General features: G+C 38.0%; 1 protein-coding gene across 1 annotated transcript in view; it reads right to left on the bottom strand.

Annotated features, from left to right (window-relative positions):
* Window positions 1–378: 378 nt before the first annotated feature.
* The window catches only part of etfa (electron transfer flavoprotein subunit alpha), a 74,302-nt gene continuing 61,102 nt past the window's right edge, over window positions 379–13,578 (bottom strand). Inside the window, exons 11-12 of the mRNA XM_072552958.1 lie at window positions 5,681–5,761; window positions 379–1,413 (exon numbers count right to left, since the gene is read on the bottom strand). Coding sequence (XP_072409059.1) covers window positions 1,378–1,413; window positions 5,681–5,761 — 117 coding nt within the window. The 3' untranslated portion in view covers window positions 379–1,377. The remainder of the gene's footprint in view (window positions 1,414–5,680; window positions 5,762–13,578) is intronic.

The following is a 13,578-nucleotide window of genomic DNA, read 5'->3' as shown; positions in this document are numbered from 1 at the left end:
ATCTTAGTCTGTTAGTTCTCTCACTTGTAATCACAAAAGACATCATGACTGCTTAAAAGATATTATACTTATTGGGAAAAAAAATATACAATTCTTTGAAGTTAACATTCCCCAAAATAATCTTTGAAGGTTCAAACAAATTTGATCACATTTGTCAACAGTTAACAAGTTCCTTCTTTTACAGAGAAGTCCTTGGTTGAAGAGGATTGGGCAAAATGCTTGAGGTTAATTGGCTTATCATCAGCATCAGAAACCCAAGTACTTATCACCAACTCCAACCACTTTGCATTTTCTCAATAAATGATATATGCAACTTTAATCCATTTTGGTTCCATTTGTAGTTAATTATGTAACTGTTCTAATATTTGAGGACACGGATACAAGAGAATTTCAGTTTATTACAAAATATTATCCAGTTGATTGCCCCAAAATTTGACATTTATTGTAACTGAATAAAATGTCTGCAGATAAATTGATTACTATTAACAACTTTTTTGATATTGTAATCTCATTCAGAAGACCAGCCTCACCTCCTCCCCTTTATAATATCACAGTGTCACATATAATTCCCAGATATTCATAGCCCTAGTCTTTTGCATATTTATCTGTAGTCATACCTCTCCCCTCTATAGTAGAGTTGTAATCATTCATTAACTGAAGAATTGTTGAGGTCACTCAACTCACGTTGCAACATGCTGGAATCTCAAATTAAAATTACATTTAATGACAACTTTAAGGATTTTTAAATTGCAATGGGACAGAGTAGTTCGAGTAATCAAGGGCGGTGGAATAACCAACATGATCTTCAATCACTAGAACATCTCCCCAAGTTATGAGTAAGAAATGCAAACACATATTACAGCTGCATGTTGTTAGAGGAAACACAAATTAGCAATTCCACCGGAAGATGGTCACTATGATCCTGTAGGTTATGAGTTAAGAATCTTTTCTGGAAAAAGTTTTAGAAACAAGCTGACACATTGATAGCTTAAAGGTTCACACCTGTCAGTCTCTCCCTAGGAAGGTGCTACATGAAATCTTGGGGTGGAGGGGGTGTTCAGAGGCAGCTTCTATTTACTCAAGTTATCAGTTGTGTAGATGGGCTTGGGGTAGGCAATGTGGTCATGTACCTCCTCTCTATGTCAGATTTGGTACATACACAGGTAAGCAGTCAAATTCTGGAAGCACAATCCACTCAACTAAACAGATCTTCTAGTGTAATCAATTAGCTATACTGATTAATTTAGAGACAAAATTGGGTCTATCAAAATAATATTCAGCATTCATGTACACACTATCTGTACATAATATTTAAACTGTACAGGTCCGATTAACGGATCAGCACCAGATTATTGATCAAACTGTAGAACTTTGAGATTACTTCTCCAATAGAGCTGTCATCTCTGGTACTGCCTGCAAAGGAAAACAAGAGTAGTCAATATTGAACAATATCAACAATACTGATTATTAGGCATAATCCACTGGAACCCATTCAATGCATTTTTGAACATCTCTTTGAAAACAAACATTAAATTAACAAAAGGTTGAACAATAGTGTTGCACATTCAAGAAAAACTTGCAATTACAGCAAAGACTTTTGTATTTTTATTTAAAGCCGTTGAAGGATTTTTGAAGTGTGGTCACTGTTACAATGTAGAAAACATGACAGCAAGAATGCACACATCCTGACTTGGGAATGAGTAATAAGAAAATCAATTATTCTTCAGCATAACCACTACGACATTGAACATAAAATTGATTTATTTTATGATGTGTAGTAAAAAGAACACTCATGAGTGAAAGCATTGATTGGTCTAACTAGGTTTGGCACACTCTTTAAAAAAAAGTACCGAAAGTGAATGTGCCTTCTGCTTATTTACTTGAGTTTTAATTGATTTTATAATTGTTCAATGTTGCATTACTACAGGATTAAACATCTCAAATCAGGCTCCTGTTTAATTTTAATAAAAAGCTACTGGGTTTGCAGCTTTGCAAAAACTCTAAAATGGAACATGAAAGACATGATGAAATCAAAGGGGCAGGTTTTACAATAAACGAGTGGTAAAGGCACTAATTTTCTTTTTAAAGCAATCCTCAGTATTTGGGCATCATTGGCATTTATTTTCTAAACCTGGCTGTTCAGGGATGGTAGAGAGATGATCGTGGTGAGCCATCTTGAACTTCTGCAATCTATTTGGTGAAGTTGCTCCCAGAGTATTGAGTGGCAGAATTCCAGGATTTTGATCTGGCAATGAAGGTAATGGTCAAGCCACTACATCACTACAGGCTCCTTAGAGAGGGGCAAATTATTCAAGGTTCTAATTCCTGATTGCCAGCCATGATCCCCAGTGAAAATGCATGGTTAAGAAAGGATCAATTATGGATGTAACAATCTTGTAAAATAACTTGCCAACCCACAGTTTTGGAACAAACGAAAGGAAGGAAAAAAATTGAATAACAGTGAAAAAGCAACTTCCACATAAAGTAAGATATGAAAGCGGATAACACACACACAAAGCATATAACTACCATTCCATTTATCTCCCAATGCCTGCAGCTTAACACATTTCGAAGAGGAGACACATCGGACTCAAAACGTTAACTCTTTCTCTTTTTACAGATGCTGCCAAACCTGCTGAATTTATCCTGCATTTGCTGTTTTTATTTCAGATTTCCAGCACATGCCTTTTTCTGCTTCTCATTTAGTCTGTTAAACTGACTCCTAGAGCATAAGGCAGGCAATGGACTGATTGCAAATAAGAAAGATCTGAGCTTACATGGCTATGAATACCCATTGTTTATTAGAGGGAATTTGCAAAAACACTCCTGTGACCATTCATGCTTTGGAAAGTTGGTAAATAATTAATGAGCAAAGATAAGCCAAATAAGTAAAAACCTCAAGCCATTTCAATTGTATAAACAAATCCCCCTTCCAGCTCTCACTACTATTTATCAGTGTTAACTACAGTTGATTGTTCATCACGGCTATTTGGCAAAAAAGAGTCTCTGACAGGCATGTAAATGTTTGAAGATAAAGCAAAACTAGCTTGAAAACTAAACTCAGCTGTTAGTGTTAAATATCAGTTACTGTTTCTGATGAAAGGCCCTATGGTTGTCACAGTGCTAAAGTTTCTCAGCTGAACTCACCAATAATGAATACAGTCTCTCAATTATTTATAAGGTCTGCACTTCCATTAGCTGGAAATAATGCCGTCGTACAAAATTTATTAGGGAAATTGTCTACATGTTGTTTCTACCTCCCATCACTTTGTCTCTGGTTTATTAAAAGCCGCATGTTTACTGCCCAGCCAGCAGGCATTAGTTAGAGAAAACTACTAAACTTGGCAGGGATTCTTCCAACTTGCCTTTTGGGGATGCTACTGCCCTGTGGCATCTCACACATATACATAGAGTCCTGTACATAACATGAGCGGCAAGAGAAGAGTTACTATCCCAAGGGCAACCGTACGCTTGGAAGCTCAAACAGTAAAGGTAGATTGGCTGGTGGCTGGACACTTCAGAGCACTCCTCAACCATGCAGCACTAGAGGTGCTACAGTGTCACTGTAAGGCAATATGAGTTAGACAGGAGAGGCAATAAATGTCTAGATTCAAGCTATGTATTAATGAATGTGTCTGGGTTTGGCACAGTTTCCACAGCTGATAACTATTCAATGGTCCCCATTAAAAATAACATGCACTGAGTAGAGAACAAAATTACAATAACTTTTACCTATACATCCCTTTAACACTATGTATACACCAAGCCACTTTACAGGAACATGATGAAACAGAAACTGACAGTGAGCTACATAAGAATACATTAAAACAGGTGACTAAAAGCTTGATCGAAAAGGTAAGTTTTAAGAAACATTTCAAAGAGAAGACAGAGTGGAATAGAGAGGGAATTTCCGAGTATTGAGAAGCAACTTAAGACACAACAATGAATAATGGAGCCAATTAAAATATGTAATTGCAGGAGATCAGAATTGGCAGAATGCAAATATCTCAAAAGATGTGTGATTACAAAGATAAATAGGGAGGTGAAATCAGGTAGGATCTGAAAGCAAAGATTAGAATTTAAATTTATTGGAGTTGCAAGACTGGGAGACAACTTTGGTCAGTGAAAACAGGGATGATGGGTGAAATAAACCTTTTCTTTCATTGATGGGATGTAGGTGTCTCTGGCTGGGCCAACATTTATTGACTATTCTTAATTGGCCTTGAGGAGATGGTGGTGATCTGTATTGGTGAACCACTACAATCCATTTGATGTAGGAAGGCAAAAATGCTGTTAGGGAGGAAGTTCCAGGATTTTGATCCGGTGACACTGAAGTGACAGCAGTATAGTTTCGAGACAGGATGGTGACTAACTTGGAGGAGAACGTACGAATGTTAGTCTTTCTTTGAATTGGCTACCCTTGCCCTTCTAAATGGCCAAGGATTTGGAAGATCCTGTCTAAGTAGCCTTGATGAATTTGACTGTGATGAGATTTTCCCTTATTAGACACGGTCATTGAGGCACTTGCGTATCAGCAAATATTACTTGCCACTCAGCAGTTCAAAAATGGATATTGTCCAGGTCTTACTGCAAATGAACATGCACTTCTTCAGTATCTGAGGAGTTGTGAATTGTGCAATCATCAGCAAACATCCACACTTTTGACCTTGTGATGGAGAAAGGTTAATGTTGAACCAGCTAAAAATACTGAGCCAAAGACACTACCCTGAGGAACACCTACAATGATGCCTGCAGTTGAGATGACTGACCTCTGGAAACCAACCATCTTTCTTTGGGCCAGGTATGATTCCAACCATCAGCATTCTACATTATTTTCTTAGATTCTAACTTTGCTAGGAGTCCTTGATGTGATACTTGATCAAATGCACAACGATGTTAAGGGCAATCACCCTAACCTCTGAAATTCAGGTCTTTGTCTATGTTTGAACTAAGGCTGCAATTATGTCAGAAGTTGACCTAACCTGCTCCCAATTAAGCAATGCCTTTTAAAATACTTATTTTTTCTGTCAAATCCCGATGGATACCCACTCCTTCAGACCCGAGATGATATCTACAGTCTTGTAATACTGGCCTCTTGGAACACATTCACTTTTAATGGCTCTACTATTGGTGGCCATTTCTTTAGTTGTCAAGACTCAAGATTTAGAACTCCTTTCTTAAACAACTTGGCCACTCTGCCCCATTTTAATCCACTCCTTAAGATCTACATTTTTAAAATTAAACTTTGCCCTGATCATCTCACATGGTTCGGTAGCAAATTTTGCTTTACAAAATTCCCATAAAGCACCTTCAAATGGTTCACAGCATTAAAAGTGTTACGCAAACGCAACTTATTACTGTCTCTATTTTCATTCGCTGCAATGCTGCTTTCATGTAACATTCATGCCTAAAATTGCTGTTATTTTTCACAAAAAGTACATTTAAAATACACAAAGGGGGAATATGAATTGAATAAGGATTATAGCATTTACATCAATTAAGTACTTATACAATTTTCTTAGCAAATCATTAACTGTTCAAAAAAACAGAAGGATTGCCTTATGGAGACAGGATTTCGCTTCCAATATATACTCTTGCTATTTGATCAAGTTGGCTAACATCTTTCCTTCATTCGTTTGTTCTTTCATTCATTCATTCAATCACAAGAAACAAAACTCACTTTGAAGAGATCTGCCACCAAACCATAGTCCGCTACCTGAAAGATGGGAGCCTCAGGGTCTTTGTTAATAGCCACAATAGTCTGCAAGGAAAGAAGTGCACTCATTAATGATTTTATCATAATGATTTCCCAAACAGCTACAATAAAGCAAAAGACAACCTGTACATAAAAATTCTTGAGGATTTCATGGGCTCACAAGATTGATTTTAATGCTCTACTGTCAAAAGACCATAAGTACACCATAGGTGGGTTGCGTGCTACAGATGGCACTGTTTCTATGAAGTTGACTTATGTCCACTGGCAGATGGCCCGACTGAAGTCTGAACCCTAGTCCATTTCCCTTTGTACCCTTACACACTCTCTCTGGAGTCCAATTTTTACCTTAGGACAGGGGTGGGGAACCTGCGGCCTTGAGGCTGCATGCGGCCCTTCTAGGCCATTGTGTGTGGCCTTTTGAATGAATCCAAATTTTGCAGAACAAATCTTTTATTTTTTATTAATATGCTTTTTTTCATCCTTTATTATTTTTATTTTAATCTTAAAATGAATATATTTAAAATACCAGAGAGTAAAATAAATTTCAACGAAATAATCCTCACAGACTGACCGCCACAATTAAGAAATGTGAATTTTGAAGAATATATAATTGAAGTTTCTTGGATGCGGCCTTATTAGATTACAACAACATAATGAGGCCTTCCAACCTGAATAGGTTCCCCACCTCTGCCTTAGGATATACAGGCAAGATTAAATGGTATTGCCAACTTTAGGAAATACAAAGTTTACCAGGCTGATTCCTGGAGTGAACTCATCAAGAACAGCCAAACAGGTTGAGCCTTTATTCATTCGCGTTTAGAAGAATGAAAGATGATCTTATTGAAACAAACAAGATTCTGAGGTGGTCCCTCAGGGTAGATGTTGAGAAGATATTGCCATTAGTTGGAGGATTACAGAATAAGGGAACATGGATTTAAAACAGTGAGTTTGTTTCTTCTCTCGAAGAGTAATAATTATCTGGAATTATTCACCCCAGAGATTTATGCAGGCTAGAATACTGAAAGTATTCAAAGAGGATGCAGATAGATTTTTGAACTATCGAGGAGTTGAAGGCGATGGGGAGCTAAGGCCTGGGGCAAAACAGCAATGATCTTTCTGGATGGCAGGGCAAGCTTGAAGGGCCAAATGGCCTACTCCTACTCATAATGTGGTGCAAGTCAGAAGTCACATGACACCAGTTTATAGTCCAACAGGTTTCTTTGAAATCACAAGCTTTTGAGGGCTGCTCCATTGTCAAGTGAAGTAGAGGAAAGCGCACAGGGTTAGAATTTATAGAAGGAGAGATAATTACAAGATAATTCCAGATAATTAAGAATGCCAAAAGATAGTACAAATGGTGTGAGTGCAATGTCAACAAGCTGAATAATAAGTCTTTGCAAGTGTCAAACGGTGTGAGTGTCAACAACTGAATAGCAAGTGAAGGGACAACCAATGATCCGATTAATTAAGGCAGAGAGATAATTATAAGGCAAGGAGTTTAAAAAAAAATTAAAAATAAGATGGTGCTTCAGACAAACTAAATGGCTGAAATTATGTGATAGGTATGAGTTGCATGATGAGGTTCTGACCAAAGTAACAAGTAATCCAAACCTGTATTAACTAATTAAGGTAGGGAGATAAAAATAAGTAATCAAGGTGATGGCGTCAAAACAGTGAGGAAGATTATGCAAACTGAACAGTACTGTGGGGTTACACATAGCATGACATGAACCCAAGATCATGGTTGAGACGATCCTCATGGTACGGAACCTGGCTATCAGTGTCTGCTCAGCAATTCTGTGTTGTTATGTATCTGGAAGGTCGCTTGGTGTAGATTCCAATGTTGCATATGTGTGCACAATTAATGAGATGTACATAGCAATGATATTAAAAATTAGAGAAAGAAAAGCCACCTTTTCATTATAATGATTCGTCCTTTTCTAAAGGGGGGGGGGGGGGGGGAGATTTAGAAGTTGAAAACATGCTCACTTTAAAATACAAAGCATTTTCTGAATTTTGAAGTAAATTTAAAGTGCAGGCTCAGCTGCCCAAAGGGAATGGCTGGGAGACAGGCTGTTCCAAAATAGATACATGTAGCAAATGGCTGTTAAATGGATACCTGAGTTTTGGTTGCTGTTTTGACAACAATTCAAATGTAACCAATTAGTTTAAATTATGCCCAGGACCGCTGATGTCTTCCCCGACTGGGAGGGAACACTTCTGCCTGGTGACTATTGCATAGTGTCCATCCATCCGCTGTCATAGTGCCTGCATGGTCTCGCTGATATACAGTAATTATCTCACTGCCTTAATTAATCAGATCATTGGTTGTCTCTTCACTTGCTATTCAGCTGTTGACACTTTACTCAAACGGTTTGACACTTTTGATCACCTGCAAAGACTGTCAACACTCCACTCACATCATTTTACTATATTTTTTGACACATCATTATCTGGAATTACCTTGCAATTATCTCTCCGCCAATAAATTCTGTGACCCTCCACTTCACCTGATGAAGGAACAGCGTTTGAAAAGCTTGTGATTTCAAATAAACCTGTTGGACTATAATCTGGTGTCATGTGACTTCTGATTTTGTCCTCCCCAGTCCAAGACTGGCACCTCCACATTATGTTATGTAACTGTAGGTCTTTCCAACTGAGCTCAAACTTCAGTCGCATCTAGGCTTGAATCTATACATAAGTTTTGTCAGGCACACTGATCAAGCCTTCATAAAATCCCTGTATAATCAGCAGTTTATTGACTGTTTTGATAAGTTGGGTAAATATTGTCAAAGTAAAGCACACTGTATTCCCTTGCATTCAGTGCCAAGGAATTTAAGTACCTGACCGAGTGGTAACCTCTCCAAAAACTCACTGCTCTACAACGTACAATGTTTCTGGTAACCATGCACCTAAGGTTTTAAATAATTTTGAAGCAAATCCTAGAAAATAGAAAAATCAACATGCAAAAGGGATTCTTTACATTTCAAAAGGTATATGACAGAAAAAAAGTTATAAATAATAGATTCCAAGGACAAAAGCTTTTCCAACCTATTCCAGAAGCAGTCACCATGGTTACTAGAATTAAAATATACTTGATGGCCTCCTGTGACATTGTACACAGGGAGTGAAGACCATGTTGAAGTAGATTAAATGGGGTGGGAAATAGCGAGTTTTGAGAATACTTGTAGCTCAGGTTGAGGTTCCGGATTTAGGTTTGCTCACTGAGCTGGAAGGTTCATTTTCAGACATTTCGTCACCATACTAGGTAACATCTTCAGTGAACCTTCAGACAAAGCACTGCTGATGTTTCCTCCTTTCTATTTATATCTTTGGGTTTCTTTGTATCGGTGATATCATTTCCTGTTGCTTTTCTCAGGGTGTGGTAAATGAGGTCCAAGTCAATGTGTTTGTTGATAGAGTTCCAGTTGGAACACCATGCTTCTAGGAATTCTCGTGTGTGTCTCTGTTTGGCTTGTCCCAGGATAGATGTGTTGTCCCAGTCAAAGTGGTGTTTTTCCTTATCTGTATGTAAGGATACTAGTGAGAGGGAATCATGTCATTTTGTGGCTAGCTGATGTTCATGTATCCTGGTGGTTAGCCACAAAACGACATGACCCTCTCTCACTAGTATCCTTACATACAGATTAGGAAGGACACCACTTCGACTAGGACAACACATCCATCCTAGGACAAGCCAAACAGAGACATGCACGAGAATTCCTAGAAGCATGGCATTCCAACCGGAACTCTATCAACAAACACATTGACTTGGACCCCATTTACCTACCCCTGAGAAAAAGAACAGGAAATTACATCACCATAGGAAATGACATCACTAACCCAAGGAAATCAAAACATATAAATATAAAGCAGGAAACATCAGCAGTGGTTTGTCTGGAAGCTCACTGAAGATGTTACCTAGTATGGTGATAAAACGTCTGAAAATGAACCTTTCAGCTCAGCGAGCAAACCTATATCCAGGGGTGGGAAATATGTGGATCAGAGTATCATGACGTAGTTCAGTCTACAGTTTGAAGTCACATATACTGTCTGTATACCTATATTTTCTAACTTTGTTTTAAGTATGAACACCTATTTAAACTGGTCACCCTAAGCGATAACCCCTTCCAGTGTTAGCATTACAGTTCCACCACACGTAGGAGGGTGTAATTCCAGTGTGACAAAGTGATAAAGGAAGGATTATTGCAAATGTGAATTAAACATTAACACAAAAGGGAAAACGTTGGCAAGAACAGGCACCCAGAAGTGACATTTTCAACATGAGGATTATTATTATCAAACAGTCCATACAAGCTTGTGGATAATCTGCTACACAACTTGACCATTGGGGAAAAAATTAGGGCCACATGTACTACTGGTAACATATTTACAGAAACTAGAACGACAACTGAAATTATTGTGCTCCCACTCCAGACTGCAACAAAGCAAAAAACATTTGATTTGAAAATTTGTTCCATAGTTGTATATCAACAAAATGGCATCTGCATCAGCAAAGATTTACAGTAATACAACTTTCTGATATGTAATGTGGCAGAGGTTGCTTCGGTCAGATTATCTACACTGAGGGATAACAAATCTTAAAAATAACTGTTTAATGACACAACAGAATGAGCCAAAGTCATATGCATTATGTGTGCATTACAGTGGGAACCATGTTATTTAGTTTAGAAACATTTGCATCCATCTTGGTCAAATATTAACCTGATTAAAAACTAAGAAGCAAATGTACATTCATAATGTACCTTTAAAACTTCAAAATGTCTCAAAATGCATCACAATTGCTTAAATATGTTGAAGGTCCTTACTTGTATGGAGATGAAACAGCTAATTTGAAATCAAGGTATAATAAAAACAATGTACTAAAGAAGTAGTTTTTTTTCTAGTGAAGTTAAATGAGGAACAAACGTTGGATCAAGAAACTCGCAAGAATTCCATCACACTTTATTAAATCCTTGGGATTTTCTCTAAACCAGTGGGAGAGGTGGAGACTCAATTTAATGTCTTATCCAACAGGTATCATCAGTGACTGTACTTCACAGGTTGACTATTATATTGAAATACCCAATGAAGATGCTGTAAATGATTTTTCAGGACAAGGTGTGAAAAAGAGTACTACTGCAGAATCAATGCTAGTCTTGGGAAATATAGTGCTCAGAGCACAAAGTCAAGAATTAAAAGCACTTATCATAACTTTACAGAGGGAACAGAGAAGAAGATAATTTTTCATATACTTGACTATTTGAAAAGTGACTGAAAAGGAAATGGAAATGCAGTCATTCAGCTAACACCCAAAAAGAGGAAAGAGCATTCAAAGGATGGGCTTGTATTATAAAAAAGGATCTTACTCAAAATGTTAACTTGTCTCTCTCTCTCCTAGATGCAAATAGAAAGTTGCAAATAACACCACTACTGTTGGCAGAATAAGGCTATTGATGATAGCCTTATTCTATCATTTAGCAGCTGTGCTTTAGAATGATGGATTGTGTGTCTTCACAGTAGTCAATCTGACTAGGTTACATACACTGGCCCTTGACACCACAGAATAAAATTATTTCTCAAAAGATACAGCTGATAGAATCCAATTTTATAATTAGATTTTCTTAATCCATTTGAAATCCTCTAAACTAAAAGAGGAAAAATCCTATTTGTCATAAAATGAAGATTGGAAATATCTATGTTCCTATCACAAGATGAGGGAAGATTTTCCCACGTAATAAGATCATATACTTGTTCTTGACATTTTGATTTTATTCTTCAAACTGCAAAAGGATTTCACCAGTACAGTTATCTTTGAATAACTCAAGTCTTTTAAGATGAATAATTTTGTGTGGAAATTATTTTTTTAGATTAGATTAGATTAGATTACTTACAGTGTGGAAACAGGCCCTTCAGCCCAACAAGTCCACACCGCCCCGCCGAAGCGTAACCCACCCATACCCCTACATCTACATTTACCCCATTACCTAACACTATGGGCAATTTAGCGTGGCCAATTCACCTGGCCTGCACATCTTTGGACTGTGGGAGGAAACCGGAGCACCCGGAGGAAACCCACGCAGACACGGGGAGAACGTGCAAACTCCACACAGTCAGTCGCCTGAGGCGGGAATTGAACCCGGGTCTCAGGCGCTGTGAGGCAGCAGTGCTAACCACTGTGCCACCGTGCCGCCTCTCACAACAACCGGAATCCTGTTAGACTTGCTAGCAAAGAGACATTTTAACTGTTTTAGAATTTTTTTCACAGAATGAGAGCTTTGCCCATGCTTCACTTTCCTTGAAGGTGGTAGTGAGCATACTATTCAAACCACTGCAATACATACAGTGTCTAGGTACAAACACAGTGCCACTACAGAGGGCTTTCCAGGATCCACCCCCAGCAACTGTGAAGGAACAGCAATACAATACCAAGTCAGTATGGGGTGTAGTTTGGAGAGTGATGGTGTTCCTATGAATCTGTTGACCCCATCCTTCGAGAGGCAGAGGTCACTGTTTAGAAACCTAGAAAAAAATGGAGGATCCTGGAAATCATAACCAAAAACAGGAACTGCTGAAAAAACTAAACAGGATCACTGGCCCTAAAATGTTAGTTCTGATTTCTCTCAACAGATGCTGCTCCTTGAAGGTGATGATGAGCGTACTATTCTAACCACTGCAGTACATATGGTGTAGGTACAAACACAGTACCACTATGGAGGGCTTTCCAGGACCCACACCCCAGTGACCGTGAAGGAACAGCAATATAATACCAAGCAGGATCACTGGATCTGAAATGTTAATTCTGATTTCTCTCCACAGATGCTGTATGATGCTGAGTTTTCCCAGCAATTTCTGTTTTTGTTTCTGATTTCCAGGATCCGCAGTTTTTTCAGGACTTTTCTTTCTAAACAGTGACCTCTGCATCTAGAAGGATGGGGTCATGGATGGGAAGAAGTCTCCCTTTTCCAAACATTCTACTTGGTGACAAAAAGCATCTGGCAGCATCTATGGAGAGAAATCAGAGTTAACGTTTCAGGTACAATGATCCTGCTGAATTTTTCCAGCAATTTCTGTTTTTGTCACCAATTAGAAAGTTCTGAGAAGGGGGACTTGTTAAGTTGCAGCAGTGTTATTTACTATTGCTACCATACAATCTGTGTGGAGGTAGTGAATATTTATGATGATGGATAGAGGGCTAATCATGCTGGCTATTTTCTCCTAGATGGTGTCAAGCTTCCCAAGTGTTGTTGGAATAGTACTCACCTAAGCAAGTTGAGAATATTCCTAACTCGTGCCTTGTAGATGGTGGACAGGCTTTGAAAAGTCTGTGGGTGAGTTACTCACTCATCACAGAATTCCTAAGTTATGACCTGCTGTTGAAGTCACAGTATTTACACGGCCGGTCCAGTTGAGTTATTGGTTAATGGTAATCAACAAAATGTTAATGGTAGGGGATTTAGCAGTAGTAACGACGTTAATTGCCAACCAGAGATGATCAGTGTTGCAGTTAGTTGCCTGACATTTTTCTGACATGAAGGTTTATATTAGATATTAGCCCAATTCTGAATGCTGTCCAGGTGCAATTGCTATGTACCACATCATTTAGTTACACAATCTTAAAATAAATGTCAATATTTTATAATTTCCCAGCATTGTAGTTTTAACTTTTAACAAAGAGCAAGTGCTTAAAAACTATTTTTAATACTATAAATTTTTTTATTAGTGTTTTTAAAACTATTTATGATCTCTCCGGACCAGTTAACACTTTTTTATGGCAAGGTTCCAAACAAGAAGGTGAATGGCCTCAAGTAACTCAAAGCATCTTTCTCTGTGGATAATTCCATGCATGGTTTATATTGTAC

The sequence above is a fragment of the Chiloscyllium punctatum genome, chromosome 33 (assembly GCF_047496795.1).
Source record: "Chiloscyllium punctatum isolate Juve2018m chromosome 33, sChiPun1.3, whole genome shotgun sequence".
Lineage (NCBI taxonomy): Eukaryota > Metazoa > Chordata > Chondrichthyes > Orectolobiformes > Hemiscylliidae > Chiloscyllium > Chiloscyllium punctatum.
The sequence above is the reverse complement of the archived record's forward strand: the minus strand, read 5'-3'. Positions and strand labels throughout refer to the sequence as shown.